General features: G+C 41.7%; 1 protein-coding gene across 1 annotated transcript; it reads left to right on the top strand.

The window, feature by feature from the left end:
- Positions 1–1,583: 1,583 nt before the first annotated feature.
- abt1 (activator of basal transcription 1) lies at positions 1,584–3,682 on the top strand. The gene is made up of 4 exons (XM_024385122.2): positions 1,584–1,741; positions 2,010–2,328; positions 2,429–2,604; positions 2,808–3,682. Exons 2-4 carry the CDS (start codon positions 2,046–2,048, stop codon positions 3,186–3,188), a joined length of 840 nt encoding a protein of 279 aa, XP_024240890.1. The 5' UTR covers positions 1,584–1,741; positions 2,010–2,045; the 3' UTR covers positions 3,189–3,682.
- Positions 3,683–16,500: the final 12,818 nt, after the last annotated feature.

Raw genomic sequence — 16,500 nt, 5'->3', positions numbered from 1 at the left:
ACATCACATTTTCTGTGTTATCATGCTTGGTTCAGCAGATATGACGGAAAATACATAGTCAGGTTATGGTGTAATAGCAAAATGATCGCCACTGCCGCCATTGTTTAAAAAAATGTTGTGCATGGTATCATTGTAATCTTTGTCCATCACAACATAGGGGTAGACATCACCTTTTCTGTAATTTAATGTTTGCTTCAGTAGATATAATGCAAAATATATTTTTGGGCTATGGCAGAATGGAAAATAGATGCCACGCCCATCAGGAAGTATTTTTCCAATGTCTCCAGATCTGAAAATATTCAGGGCCCCAAACTGTACAAGTGTACCAAGTTTCATGCTTTTATGAAAAAGTTAACATAATTTTCACATATGCCTGGACTATTTAGATAAATTATCCAAATGAATAATCTGTTTTCTGACATGGTAATGTGGATTGACTTCAATCAATGGATAACAGCCTAAGCCCAGGTGTCAGTAATCTGATATTGACTTGGACCCCCAGCACATAGCCTAGCAGGGCTGCAGTTCATATGCAGGTATTCAGACATGTTTATGAATATACATATACAGAATGTACAGAATAGTAATTTTTCATTGAAGATACAGTGTAGGAAATAACAACGACATTTGGTTAGGATACCGCAAACGCAGTAGCTCACCGGTTTACACATATGTTGATACACTTACCAGCAGAACAACAGCAAACGTTATGTGACAATGTGTAGGCCTAAGTAGCAATCCCACAATCTACTTGACTGATGTTGTTGTTCCCAGAGGCAAGCACTAAGGAACATTTACATTTCAATTTAACAAAGGGTGAGAAACTCATTAAAGAAGGGGAGAAAACAGAGAATCTAATTCAACGCTTCCATCTTCCATCTTCCATCTTTATGTAACAGCATTCAATATGAAACATGCCATCTCTCCTTCCTCCCAGGAGAATGCAGATTTAGTGTTCATGGTTATATTTAAAGATAGACAGACCACTGACAGGGTTGCAGAGCAGCACTTAGTAAAACCCAAGTCATCCTGTTTAATAATGCAGGGACACACATGCAACAGGCACATGGCCATGCATATTAAAGCACCAGTGCAGCCCTGCAAGAAAGAACACCAGAGAGGATGGGAGAGGGTGGTCTGGGCTATTGAGACATGTCTCCCTGTGAACATTTCTTTACGTCATGTCCCAAATGTAGTCTTCTCCTGAGGCTTCCATCTGCAAGCTAGACTGTAGACTGCAAGTTCTGCAGACAGTGCACTCTTTCGCTCTGGCTTTGAGACTGGCCCCAGTGAAGAAGACATCAACCTTGCATGTTATAGCGAGTAAAGTCCCAGATCAAGTTGCCTAAAAAGGTGATAGGATAAAAAAATGTGTAAACTTTTACATGGCTATAGTAGACTGCCTTTTTGCATTGTAGGGCAGTACTGTCATCACTTTGAGCGTCATCATCACAGCGGGTGCATGAAGTGAGACCCAACATTTTACTATCCAACATTTTACCCTTACACCAGTGCGTTCTAAATTCATTCTCAGTGTAATGTTGCCACCTTTTGTTCTAAAAGTGTAATGCACCGGAAGTATTGATTTTCTTTCTGCCATACGTCATCACACTTCCTGCGCACGTGTAATCCACATTAATTTGCGTTGTGTTCCTAGGTAGCTTCTACTTTGAAAAGCGTATTGTTATTTACTTATTAATGTATTGATTTTCGTATTGGAACGTCGACGCGAAGCTGCACGGTAAGTTGAAATCAACAACTTTGACGTAAATGTAAGAGACGCTTGTGCAAAGCGGGATTAACCCACATGATAGCCACTTAGCTAGCTAACGTTACCCAGTGTCAGCGAGTAGTGCCTATTATACGGCTAGTTAGCCTCTATGTTGGGATCACCAAGTGTCAGGCTAACGGCTAGCTAGCTGCTATGTTTGTTTTTTTGCTACATAGCTCTGTAAACGGACCACGTGATAATACAATTGTCCTGAATCCATTTGTCAACATAAATCTAGGCCATCTGATCTGTCTGGATACGTGAGGTGGAGAGGATGAACATCGAGGAGAATAAAGTGAATGAGGATATGGCTGATGATGATGATGAAGAATCTGGAGAAATGCCCAAGATTGAGAATGACGATGAAGAACTAAATGATGAGGAACTTAAAGTAGAGGCTGGAAGTGATCCCAAAGAGAAAAAGGTGTCAGTAGGAAAGACGTGTCTGCCAGGAATAGTGTATTTAGGTCATATACCACCAAGACTGAGACCCAAGAATATGCGCAGCATGCTGAGTCTGTATGGGGAGATTGGAAGGATATTCCTACAGCCTGAAGGTAAGACTGCACTCACTCTGCATGTTATAATCACCCCTGACACACTGGTGGGATTTCTGTGTTTTGTCTCAATCATTACAATGATACCTGTTGTCCTCAGACCGGTCTGTGAAGAGGAAGAAAAAGAAAGCTGGCACCAAGGCATGCAGTTTCACTGAGGGCTGGGTGGAGTTCAGGGACAAGAGAGTGGCCAAGAGAGTGGCAGCTAGCCTCCACAACACACAGATGGGCGCCCGGAAAAGGAGCCGCTTTGTCAGTGACCTCTGGAACATCAAGGTATCTCAATTGTCTCTTCAATGATCTCTGTGTGGACATTTTAGTGTGACTACATTTAACTTTGGAAGTTTAAAGCACTGTCATAAGCCACATGCCTCACATTCCTTATTAATTAGAAACCTTAATACCAACATTTGATTTTGTTGAAATTTTTACGGTCTAAATAATTTTTCTGACTCTTAATTGTCAATGTTATTGTTCAGTACCTCCACAGGTTCCAGTGGTGTCACCTGAGTGAGCGACTGGCCTATGAGATGACTGTGCTCCAGCAGCGCCTCAGAACTGAGATCTCTCAGGCCAAACGAGAGACCAACTTCTACCTGGCCAATGTGGAGAAGAGCCAGAACATGGACAAACTGAGGAAGAAGAGGGAGAGGAAGGGCGAGAAGATAGAGGAGAAGACTTGGAACTTCACCCAGCGATGTACAGAGGAAGAGATCCAGATGAGTCGCCTGCGTAAACAGACCATGTCCAAGAAGAACCTGCTGAAGGCCCAGGACAAGGCCAGGGACATACAACAGAAGTCCCAGTCCAACATCTCTCTGCTGGCCAAGATCTTCAACAGCAGCAAAGCCAAGGACTGAACCTAGTCCGGCAGTTCTGGTCAAACACAGTATCCCAGAACTGGTCTCTTTCAGTATCACAATTAGAGCAAACTTTTGCCCCTGACACTTGCTGGTGTTGTGAGCGACACTGAGAGGATGGGCTCTGTCCAGACACACAGACTCGAGGGAAAAATAGGGTTTTCTCCATCAGTATAATTTGATTATAAATGTAGGAGAGACTTGGACAGATCCTCTTTTTGGTTTAATGTATTGTAAACTATAAGCTATGATGCAGTAACAATAATGTTCAGCGCCATGGAAAACACCTGCTTATACTGTATGTGCTATTTGGAAACATTAAATGGAAATACCTCTAATTATTTCATTTAATTATTGTAAAGATAAACACAAACCATACATTGATGATATATGCTGAACAGAAATCTAAACGCAACATGTGAAGTGTTGGTTTCATGAGCTGAAATAAAACATCTGAGATTTGCCATACACACAAAGTTTTTTTCTCAAATTTTGTGCACAAATTTGTTTACATCCCTGTCAGTGAGCATTTCTGCCAAGATAATCCATCCACCTGACCGGTGTGACATATCAAGAAGCTGAATAAACAGCATGATCATTACACAGGTGCACCTTGTGCTGGGGACATTAAAAGACCACTTTAAAATATGCTGTTTTGCAACACAACACAATGCTATAGATGTCTCAAGTTTTGAGGGAGCGTGCAATTGGCATGCTGACTGGGAATGTCCACCACAGATGTTGCCAGATAATTGATTGTTCATTTCTCTACCATAAGCTAACTCGAATGTTGTTTGGCTGGGCCTGGCTCCCCATTGGGTGGGCCCATGGCTACACCCCTGCCTAGTCAAATGAAATTCATAGATTAGGGCCTATTGAATTTATTTCAATTGACTTATTTCCTTATATGAACTGTAACTCAGTAAAATCTTTGGAATTGTTGCATGTTGCATTCTATGATTTTGTTCAGTATACAATATGTATTTCAATACATTCAGACTCCTGGTAATATTAACAAGAACAGATCATTTGGTCAAGGACAGAAATAAGACCAAGTCAGGATCAAAATCACTCAGTACTGATTTGTTTCAACTACAGTCGTGGCCAAAAGTTTTGAGAATGACACAAATATACATTTTCACAAAGTGCTGCCTCAGTGTCTCTAGATATTTTTGTCAGATGTTACTATGGAATACTGAAGTATAATTACAAGCATTTCATAAGTGTCAAAGGCTTTTATTAACAATTACATGAAGTTGATGCAAAGAGTCAATATTTGCGGTGTTGACCCTTCTTTTTCAAGACCTCTGCAACCCGCCCTGGCATGCTGTCAATGAACTTCTGGGCCACATCCTGACTGATAACAGCTCATTCTTGCATAATCAATGCTTGGAGTTTGTCGGAATTTGTGGGTTTTTGTTTGTCCACCCACCTCTTGAGGATTGACCACAAGTTCTCAATGGGATTAAAGGTCTGGGGAGTTTCCTGGCCATGGACCCAAAATATTGATGTTTTGTTCCCTGAGCCACTTAGTTATCACTTTTGCCTTATGGCAAGGTGCTCCATCATGCTGGAAAAGGCATTGTTTGTCACCAAACTGTTCTTGGATGGTTGGGAGAAGTTGCTCTCGGAGGATGTGTTGATACCATTCTTTATTCATGTCTGTGTTCTTAGGCCAAATTGTGAGTGAGCCCACTCCCTTGGCTGAGAAGCAACCCCACACATGAATGGTCTCAGGATGCTTTACTGTTGGCATGACACAGGACTGATGGTAGCGCTCACCTTGTCTTCTCCGGGCAAGCTTTTTTCCGGATGCCCCAAACGATTCGGAAAGGGGATTCATCAGAGAAAATGACTTTACCCCAGTCCTCAGCAGTCCAATCCCTGTACCTTTTGCAGAAGATCAGTCTGTCCCTGATGTTTTTCCTGGAGAGAAGTGGCTTCTTTGCTGCCCTTGACACCAGGCCATCCTCCAAAAGTCTTCACCTCACTGTCCGTCCAGATGCACTCACACCTGCCTGCTGCCATTCCTGAGCAAGCTCTGTACTGGTGGTGCCCCGATCTCGCATCTGAATCAACATTAGGAGACGGTCCTGGCGCTTGCTGGACTTTCTTGGGCGCCCTGAAGCCTTCTTCACAACAATTGAACCGCTCTCCTTGAAGTTCTTGATGATCCAATAAATGGTCGATTTAGGTGCAATCTTACTGGCAGCAATATCCTTGCCTGTGAAGCCCTTTATGTGCAAAGTAATGATGACGGCACGTGTTTCCTTGCAGGTAACCATGGTTGACAGAGGAAGAACAATGATTCCAAGCACCACCCTCCTTTTGAAGCTTCCAGTCTGTTATTTCGAACTCAATCAGTATGATAGAGTGATCTCCAGTCTTGTCCTCCTCCACACTCACACCTGTGTTAACGAGAGAATCACTGACATCTCAGCTGGTCCTTTTGTGGCAGGGCTGAAATGCAGTGGAAATGTTTTTTGGGGGATTCAGTTAATTTGCATGGCAAAGAGGGACTTTGCAATTCATCTGATCACTATTCATAACATTCTGGAGTATATGCAAATTAACATCATACAAACTGAGGCAGGAGACTTTTTGAAAATTAATATTTGTGTCATTCTTAAAACTTTTGGCCACGACGGTAAACTGAACAAAAATATCAACGCAACATGCAACAATTTCAACGATTTATTTGAGATACAGTTCATAAGGAAATCAATCAATTTAAATGAAAAAAATTATAAACATTTCTGGGATCTTTTATTTCAGCTCATGAAACTAAAACTTGACATGTTGCGTTTATATATTTTTGTTCAGTATATACAGTTGAAGTCAGAAGTTTACATACACCTTAGCCAAATATATTTCAACTCCGTTTTTCACCATTCCTGACATTTAATCCTAGTAAAAATTCCCTGTCAGTTAGGATCACCACTTTATTTTAAGAATATGAAATGTCAGAATAATAGTAGACAGAATGATTTATTCTAGCTTTTATTTCTTTCATCACATTCCCCGTGGGTCAGAAGTTCACATACACTCAATTAGTATTTGGTAGCATTGCCTTTAAATTGTTTAACTTGGGTCAAACGTGTCGGGTAGCCTTCCACAAGCTTCCCACAATAAGTTGGGTCAATTTTCTCTATAGGATTGAGGTCAGGGCTTTGTGATGGCCACTCCAATACCTTGACTCTCTTGTCCTTAAGACATTTTGCCACAACTTTGGAAGGATGCTTGGGGTCATTGTCCATTTAGAAGACCCAATTGCGACCAAGCTTTAACTGACTGATGTCTTGAGATGTTGCTTCAATATACCCACAATTTTTCTACCTCATGATGTCATCTATTCTGTGAAGTGCACCAGTCTCTCCTGCAGGAAAGCACCCCCACAACATGATGCTGCCACCCCCATGCTTCATTGTTGGGATGGTATTCTTCGGCTGCAAGCTTCCCCCTTTTTCCTCCAAACATAACGATGGTCATTATGGCCAAACAGTTCTGTTTTTGTTTCATCAGACCAAATCAAATGTATTTATATAGCCCTTCGTACATCAGCTGATATCTCAAAGTGCTGTACAGAAACCCAGCCTAAAACCCCAAACAATGCAGGTGTAGAAGCACAGTGGCTAGGAAAAACTCCCTAGAAAGGCAAAAACCTAGGAAGAAACCTAGAGAGGAACCAGGCTATGTGGGGTGGCCAGTCCTCTTCTGGCCGTGCCGGGTGGAGATTATAACATGGCCAAGATGTTCAAATGTTCATAAATGACCAGCATGGTCGTATAATAATAAGGCAGAACAGTTGAAACTGGAGCAGCAGCACGGTCAGGTGGACTGGGGACAGCAAGGAGTCATCATGTCAGGTAGTCCTGGGGCATGGTCCTAGGGCTCAGGTCCTCCGAGAGAGAGAAAGAAAGAGAAAATTAGAGAGCATACTTAAATTCACACAGAACACCGGATAGGACAGGAGAAGTACTCCAGATACAACAAACTGACCATAGCCCCCTGACACAAACTACTGCAGCATAAATACTGGCAAGATGACATTTCTCCAAAAAGTATGATCTTTGTCCCCATGTGCAGTTGCAAACCGTAGTCTGGCTTTTTTTTTTAAATGGCGGTTTTGGAGCAGTGGCTTCTTTCTTGCTGAGCGGCCTTTCAGGTTATGTTGATATAGGACTCGTTTTACTGTGGATATAGATACTTTTGTACCTGTTTCCTCTAACATCTTCACAAGGTCCTTTGCTGTTGTTCTGGGATTGATTTGCACTTTTCCCATCAAACTACGTTCATCTCTAGGAGGCAGAACATGTCTCCTTCCTGAGTGGTATGACGGCTGCATGGTCCCATGGTGTTTATACTTGGGTACTATTGTTTGTACAGATGAACATGGCACCTTCAGGCATTTGGAAATTGCTCCCAAGGATGAGCCAGACTTGTGGAGGTCTACAATTTCTTCTCTGAGGTCTTGGCTGATTTCTTTTGATTTTCCCACGATGTCAAGCAAAGAGGCACTGAGTTTGAAGGTAGGCCTTGAAATACAGTGCCTTGCGAAAGTATTCGGCCCCCTTGAACTTTGCAACCTTTTGCCACATTTCAGGCTTCAAACATAAAGATATAAAACTGTACTTTTTGTGAAGAATCAACAACAAGTGGGACACAATCATGAAGTGGAACGACATTTATTGGATATTTCAAACTTTTTTAACAAATCAAAAACTGAAAAATTGGGCGTGCAAAATTATTCAGCCCCTTTACTTTCAGTGCAGCAAACTCTCTCCAGAAGTTCAGTGAGGATCTCTGAATGATCCAATGTTGACCTAAATGACTAATGATGATAAATACAATCCACCTGTGTGTAATCAAGTCTCCGTATAAATGCACTTGCACTGTGATAGTCTCAGAGGTCTGTTAAAAGCGCAGAGAGCATCATGAAGAACAAGGAACACACCAGGCAGGTCCGAGATACTGTTGTGAAGAAGTTTAAAGCCGGATTTGGATACAAAAAGATTTCCCAAGCTTTAAACATCCCAAGGAGCACTGTGCAAGCGATAATATTGAAATGGAAGGAGTATCAGACCACTGCAAATCTACCAAGACCTGGCCGTCCCTCTAAACTTTCAGCTCATACAAGGAGAAGACCGATCAGAGATGCAGCCAAGAGGCCCATGATCACTCTGGATGAACTGCAGAGATCTACAGCTGAGGTGGGAGACTCTGTCCATAGGACAACAATCAGTCATATATTGCACAAATCTGGCCTTTATGGAAGAGTGGCAAGAAGAAAGACATTTCTTAAAGATATCCATAAAAAGTGTCGTTTAAAGTTTGCCAATCGCCACCTGGGAGACACACCAAACATGTGGAAGAAGGTGCTCTGGTCAGATGAAACCAAAATTGAACTTTTTGGCAACAATGCAAAACGTCATGTTTGGCGTAAAAGCAACACGGCTCATCACCCTGAACACACCATCACCACTGTCAAACATGGTGGTGGCAGCATCATGGTTTGGGCCTGCTTTTCTTCAGCAGGGACAGGGAAGATGGTTAAAATTGATGGGAAGATGGATGGAGCCAAATACAGGACCATTCTGGAAGAAAACCTGATGGAGTCTGCAAAAGACCTGAGACTGGGACGGAGATTTGTCTTCCAACAAGACAATGATCCAAAACATAAAGCAAAATCTACAATGGAATGGTTCAAAAATAAACATATCCAGGTGTTAGAATGGCCAAGTCAAAGTCCAGACCTGAATCCAATCGAGAATCTGTGGAAAGAACTGAAAACTGCTGTTCACAAATGCTCTCCATCCAACCTCACTGAGCTCGAGCTGTTTTGCAAGGAGGAATGGGAAAAAATTTCAGTCTCTCGATGTGCAAAACTGATAGAGACATACCCCAAGCGACTTACAGCTGTAATCGCAGCAAAAGGTGCCGCTACAAAGTATTAACTTAAGGGGGCTGAATAATTTTGCACGCCCAATTTTTCAGTTTTTGATTTGTTAAAAAAGTTTGAAATATCCAATAAATGTCGTTCCACTTCATGATTGTGTCCCACTTGTTGTTGATTCTTCACAAAAAAATACAGTTTTATATCTTTATGTTTGAAGCCTGAAATGTGGCAAAAGGTCGCAAAGTTCAAGGGGGCCAAATACTTTCGCAAGGCACTGTATATCCACAGGCACACCTTCAATTGACTCAGATGATGTCAATTAGCCTATCAGAAGCTTCTAAAGCCATGACATAATTTTCTGGAATTTTCCAAGCTGTTTAAAGGCACAGTCAACTTAGTGTATGTAAACTTCTGACCCACTGGAATTGTGATACAGTGAATTATAAGTGAAATAATCTGTCTGTAAACAATTGTTGGAAAAATGTACTTGTGTCATGCACAAAGTAGATGTCCTAACCAACATGCCAAAACTATAGTTTGTTAACAAGACATTTGTGGAGTGGTTGAAAAACGAGTTTTTCAACCACTCCACTCCACAAACTCCACAAACAACCAATTTCCACATTATTCATTAAACTTCCGACTTCAACTGCATGCATCTCTGTTAACATTGAAAAACATTATTTTCCCTCTAATAGCATCCTGACTGGCTGCATCACTGCCTGGTATGGCAACTGCTCGGTCTCTGACCGCAAGGCACTACAGAGGGTAGTGCGTACGGCACAGTACATCACTGTTGCCAAGCTTCCTGCCATCCAGGACCTCTATACCAGACAGTGTCAGAGGAAGGCCCTAAAAATTTTCAAAGACCCCAGCCACCCTAATCATAGACTGTTCTCTCTGCTACCGCATGGCAAGCGGTACCGGAGTGCCAAGTCTAGGACAAAAAGGCTTCTCAACAGTTTTTATCCCCAAGCCATAAGACTCCTGAACAGGTAATCAAATGGCTACCCGGACTATTTGCATTGTGTGCCCCCCCAACCCCTCTTTTTACGCTGCTGCTACTCTCTGTTTAGCATATATGCATAGTCACTTTAACTATACATTAATGTACATACTACCTCAATTGGGCCGACCAACCAGTGCTCCCGCACATTGGCTAACCGGGCTATCTGCATTGTGTCCCACCCACCATCCGCCAACCTCTCTTTTACGCTACTGCTACTCTCTGTTCATCATATATGCATAGTAACTTTAACCATATCTACATGTACCTACTACCTCAATCAGCCTGACTAACCGGTGTCTGTATGTAGCCTCGCTACTTTTATAGCCTCGCTACTGTATATAGCCTGTCATTTTACTGTTGTTTTATTTCTTTACCTACCTATTGTTCACCTAATACCTTTTTTTTGCATTATTGGTTAGAGCCTGTAAGTAAAGCACTTCACTGTAAGGTGACAAATAAACTTAGATTTGATTTGAATATTTGCTTGGACACGTCACGTAGTATTATGTTCATTGCGTGTTTGTTAGGTAACTTTTCTCAGAAAGGTATTTGTATTTATTAAGGATCCCCATTAGTTCCTGCCAAGGCAGCAGCTATTCTTCCTGGGGTTTATTATGGATCCCCATTAGTTCCTGCCAAGGCAGCAGCTACTCTTCCTGGGGTCCAGCAAAATGTTGGCAGTTATATACAATTTAAAAAACACTGCAATACATTTCATAACAGATTTCACAACACATTACGTGTGTGCCCTCAGACCACTACTCTACTACCACTTATCAAGAACACAAAATCCACGTGTACCTGTGTGTATAGTGCTATGTTATCATGTGTGTGTGTCTGTGTGTGTCTGTGTGTGTCTTTTCACAGTCTGCCCTGTTCCATAAAGTTCCATAAAGTGTATTTTTTAAATATTTTATTTATTTAAATCTGACGTTACTGCTTGCATGAGTTACTTGATGTGGAATAGAGTTCCAAGTAGTCATGGCTCTATCTAGTACTGTGTGCCACCCATAGTCTGTTCTGGCTCTATCTAGTACTGTGTGCCACCCATAGTCTGTTCTGGACTTGGGGACTGTGAAGAGTCCATTGGTGTTCTTGTGGGGTATGCATGGGTGTCTGAGCTGTGTGCTAGTAGTTTAAACGTCATCAAGCTCGAGACCCTGGGTCTCGACCCCGCCCTGTGCAACTGGGTACTGGACTTCCTGACGGGCCGCCCCCAGGTGGTGAGGGTAGGCAACAACATCTCCTTCCGGCTGATCCTCAACACTGGGGCCCCACAAGGGTGCGTTCTGAGCCCTCTCCTGTACTCCCTGTTCACCCACGACTGCGTGGCCACGCACGCCTCCAACTCAATCATCAAGTTTGCGGACGACACAACAGTGGTAGGCTTGATTACCAACAACGACGAGACGGCCTACAGGGAGGAGGTGAGGGCCCTCGGAGTGTGGTGTCAGGAAAATAACCTCACACTCAACGTCAACAAAACTAAGGAGATGATTGTGGACTTCAGGAAACAGCAGAGGGAACACCCCCATCCACATCGATGGAACAGTAGTGGAGAGGGTAGCAAGTTTTAAGTTCCTCGGCATACACATCACAGACAAACTGAATTGGTCCACTCACACAGACAGCATCGTGAGGAAGGCGCAGCAGCGCCTCTTCAACCTCAGGAGGCTGAAGAAATTCGGCTTGTCACCAAAAGCACTCACAAACTTCTACAGATGCACAATCGAGAGCATCCTGGCGGGCTGTATCACCGCCTGGTATGGCAACTGCACCGCCCTCAACCGTAAGGCTCTCCAGAGGGTAGTGAGGTCTGCACAACGCATCACCGGGGGCAAACTACCTGCCCTCCAGGACACCTACACCACCCGATGCTACAGGAAGGCCATAAAGATCATCAAGGACATCAACCACTCGAGCCACTGCCTGTTCACCCCGCTGTCATCCAGAAGGCGAGGTCAGTACAGGTGCATCAAAGCTGGGACCAAGAGACTGAAAAACAGCTTCTATCTCAAGGCCATCAGACTGTTAAACATCCACCACTAACATTGAGTGGCTACTGCCAACACACTGTCAATGACACTGACTCTACTCCAGCCACTTTAATAATGGGAATTGATGGGAAATGATGTAAATATATCACTAGCCACTTTAAACAATGCTACCTTATATAATGTTACTTACCCTACATTATTCATCTCATATGCATACGTAGATACTGTACTCTATATCATGGACTGCATCCTTATGTAATACATGTATCACTAGCCACTTTAACTATGCCACTTGGTTTACATACTCATCTCATATGTATATACTGTACTCGATATCATCTACTGTATCTTGCCTATGCTGCTCTGTACCATCACTCATTCATATATCCTTATGTACATATTCTTTATCCCCTTACACTGTGTATAAGACAGTAGTTTTTTGGAATTGTTAGTTAGATTACTTGTTCGTTATTACTGCATTGTCGGAACTAGAAGCACAAGCATTTCGCTACACTCGCATTAACATCTGCTAACCATGTGTATGTGACAAATAACATTTGATTTGATTTGATTTGATAAACAGATGCATTCAACATTTGAATACTTCGCACAAAACAAGGGTTGATGAAGTCAATCTCTCCTCTACTTTGGCGAGAAGAGATTGAGATGCGTCTTATTAATGTTAGCACTCCATGTAGCTGTGCTGCCCTGTTCTGGGCCAATTTGAATTTTCCTAAGTCCCTCTTTGTGACACCTGACCACACGACTGGACAGTAGTCCAGGCTGTAGGACCTGCCTTGTTAATAAAATTGTTAAGATGGCAGAGCAGTGCTTTATTATGGACAGACCTCTCCCCATCTTAGCTACTGTTGCATCAATATGTTTTGACCATGATAGTTTACAATCCAGGGTTACTCCAAGCAGTTTCGTTTCCTCAACTTGCTAAATTTCCACATTATTCATTACAGGATTTAGAGGAGGTTAAGTGAATGGTTTGTCCCAAATACAATGCTTTTAGTTTTAGAAATATTTAGGACTATCTTATTTCTTATCACCCATTCTAAAACTGATTGCAGCTCTTTGTTAAGTGCGGTAGCTATGATGTGTATAATGTTGAGTCATCAGCATTCAGGCTGTTTCACAATCGGCTGTGATTGGGAGTCCCATAGGGCAGCGCACAATTGGCCCAGCGTCATCCAGGTTTGGTCGGTGTAGGCCATCATTGTAAATAAGAATTTGTTCTTAACTGACTTGCCTAGTTAAATAAAGGTTGCATAAACAATATTTTTAAAAGCATACATAGACACACAGGCTCTACTCAGAGCCAGTGGCAGGTCATTAGTAAAGAAAAGTAAGGGTCATAGACAGCTGGCCTGGGGAATGCCTGACTCTAACTGGTTTATGTTGGAGAGGCTTACATTAAAGAACACCCTCTGTGTTCTGTGAGACAAGTAACTCTTTATCCACATTATAACAGGGGGTGTAAAGCCATAACACACGTTTTTCCAGCAGCAGATTATGATCGATAATGTCAAAAGTCGCACTGAAGTCTAACAAAACAGCTCCCACAACTGTTTTATCAATTTCTCTCAGCCAATCATCAGTCATTTGTGTAAGTGCCGTACATGATGAATGCCCTTCCCTATAAGCATGCTGAAACGTTGGTTTTCCCAGATATGGCTACTATATTATGATCACTAGATCTGATGGATTAGGATATTGCTTTAAAGCAGATTTCTGCAGCATTAGTAAAGATGTGATCAATACATGTGAATGATTTCATTCCTGTGCTGTTTGTAAATACCCTGGCAGGTTGACTAATAACCTGAACCAGGTTGCAGGCACTGGTTACAGTTTGAAGCTTTTTCTTGAGTGGGCAGCTTAATGCAAGCCAGTCTATTTAGGTAACCGAGAAAATATACCTCTCTGTTGATATCACATACATTATCAAGCATTTCACACATATTGTCCAGATATTATCTGTTGGTACTTGGTGGTCTATATAAGCTTCCCACAAGAATGGGCTTTAGGTGAGGCAGGTGAACCTGTAGCCATATGACTTAAACAGCATTTGACATGAGATCCTCTCCAATCCCTACAGGAATATAATTCTAAACATAAACGGCAACACCTCCACCATTGGCATCTGAAGATGTTGAAACCATGTATTGTTATCACTGTATTATCTAAGTGACTTCAGAGATAGTCAGTAAATGAATGTTTTCTGTTACTAGCAAGTTATCAATTTCATGAACCTTGTTTCTTAGGCTACATACAGTATGTTAACGTGGGCTATTTTATTGAATCTTTATTTAACTAGGCAAGTCAGTACTACTCATGGAACACAATGAAGACTTACCAATGCATACATTACCTCCAAGCTATGGTGACCAAAGTGAATATGTACAGTGCCTTCAGAAAGTATTCACAACCCCTGACTTGTTCCACATTTTGTTGTGTTACAGCCTTAATTTAAAATCAATTAAATGTATGCACAATACCCCATAATGTCAAAGTGGAATTATGATTTTAGATTTTTTTTTTTACAAATGTATTAAAAATGAAAAGCTGAAATGTCTTGCGTCAATACGTATTCAACCCCTTTGTTATGGTAAGCCTAAATAAGTTCATGAGTACTAATTTGCTTAACAAGTCAGGTTTCAGGACTCACTTTGTGTGCAATAATAGTGTTTACCATGATTTCTGAAGGACTACCTCATCTCTGCACCTCACACATACAGATAATTGTAAGGTCCCTCAGTCGAGCAGTGAATTTAAAACACAGATTCAACCACAAAGACCAGGGAGGTTTTCCAATGCCTCACAAAGGGCACCTATTGGTAAATGGGTAAAAATTTTAAAAAGCAGATATTGAACATCCCTTTGAGCATGGTGAAGTTATTAATTATACTTTGGATGGTGTATAAATACACACAGTAACTACAAAGTTGTTCCTAACTCAGTTGCTGGAGAGGAAGGAAACTGCTCAGGGATTTCACCATGAGTCCAACGGGGACTTTAAAACAGTTCCAGAGTTTAATGGCTGTGATAGGAGAAAACTGAGGATGGATCAACAACATTGTAGAAAAGAAGGAAGCCAATACAGAATAAAAGAGACAAGGCAGTAAGTCTTTAATTTGGGGAAAATACAACACATTACTGAGTATCACTCTACATATTCTCAACACAGTGGTGGCTGCATCATGTTATGGGTATGCTTGTAATCATTAAGGACCGGTGAGTTTTTCAGGATAAAAAATAAATGGAATGGAGCTAAGCACAGGCAAAACCCTAGATGTGGTCTAATTGCCACTACCCTGACCGACAGTCCCCTCACCCTATCACCAACCACATCCCCCTGTCCAATCCCCCTTCAGCAGAGGAGGGACTCCAGCTCCTTCACAACCTTTAAATACCCACACCTGTCACTAATCAGTGTGGCAGATCTTACCATTTCTGTTTGTAAGTGGTTTGCTACAAGACACCTTTTCTCTTGTAACCCTTTCCTTTGTGTATTTGGATGCTTATGACCAAGTAACCATCCCATCCTTACATCCTCAACCATGTTATCACCTGTCATCATTATCTTCACCAATTTAACTGAAATAATAAACCACAATCTCTAATGGGAACTGCACCACGCCCTAACTCAAACCAACAGTTACAGCAAGATACAGTCCTTTTACCAACACAACTCAGATCTGTTTTTACACTAGAGAAAAACCTGGTTCAGTCTGCTTTCCACCAGATACCAGGAGATGAATTCACCTTCCAGCAGGACAATAACCTAAAACACAAAACCAGATCCACACTGGGGTTGCTTACCAAGAAGACAGTGAATGTTCCTGAATGGCCGAGTTACAGTTATGACTTAAATCTACTTGAAAATCTCTGGCAAGACCTGAAAATAGTTGTCTAGCAATGATTAACAGCGCTTGAAGAATTCTGTAAAGAATACTAGGAAAATGTCCAGGTGTGGAACGCTCTTAGAGACTTACCCAGAAAGACTCACAGCTGTAATCGCTGCCAAAGGTGCTTCTACAAAGTATTGACTCAGGGGTGTGAATACTTATATAAATGAGATATTTCTGTATTTAATTTTCAATACATTTGCAAGCATTTCTAAAAACATGTTTTCACTTTGTCATTATGGGGTATTGTGTGTAGATGGGTGAGAAAAACAATCCATTTTATTGATTTTGAATTCAGGCTGTAACACAACAACATGTGGAAATAAGTCAAGTGGTATGAGTACTTTTTGAAGGCACTGTAACTGACCCAATGTTTTTGATCTTAGGATGTACATGTTGTTTAAGTTAGAGAGATGTCAAATGTAGGTTTGGCAAGGTATTCATCTGAGCACGACCCATCCTTTGCGATGTTAATAAAGACATTAATTGGATTTAAGCA

The sequence above is a fragment of the Oncorhynchus tshawytscha genome, linkage group LG22 (assembly GCF_018296145.1).
Source record: "Oncorhynchus tshawytscha isolate Ot180627B linkage group LG22, Otsh_v2.0, whole genome shotgun sequence".
NCBI classification, from domain to species: Eukaryota; Metazoa; Chordata; class Actinopteri; order Salmoniformes; family Salmonidae; genus Oncorhynchus; species Oncorhynchus tshawytscha.
This window is presented reverse-complemented; position numbering and strand designations above follow the sequence as displayed.

Bases quoted from the DNA above. Each gene is read 5' to 3' on its own strand.
- abt1 (XM_024385122.2), top strand. From the start codon at position 2,046: ATGAACATCGAGGAGAATAAAGTGAATGAGGATATGGCTGATGATGAT. The intron at 2,329-2,428 runs GTAAGACTGCAC...TGTTGTCCTCAG, and splicing joins GATATTCCTACAGCCTGAAG to ACCGGTCTGTGAAGAGGAAG. The intron at 2,605-2,807 runs GTATCTCAATTG...GTTATTGTTCAG, and splicing joins GTGACCTCTGGAACATCAAG to TACCTCCACAGGTTCCAGTG.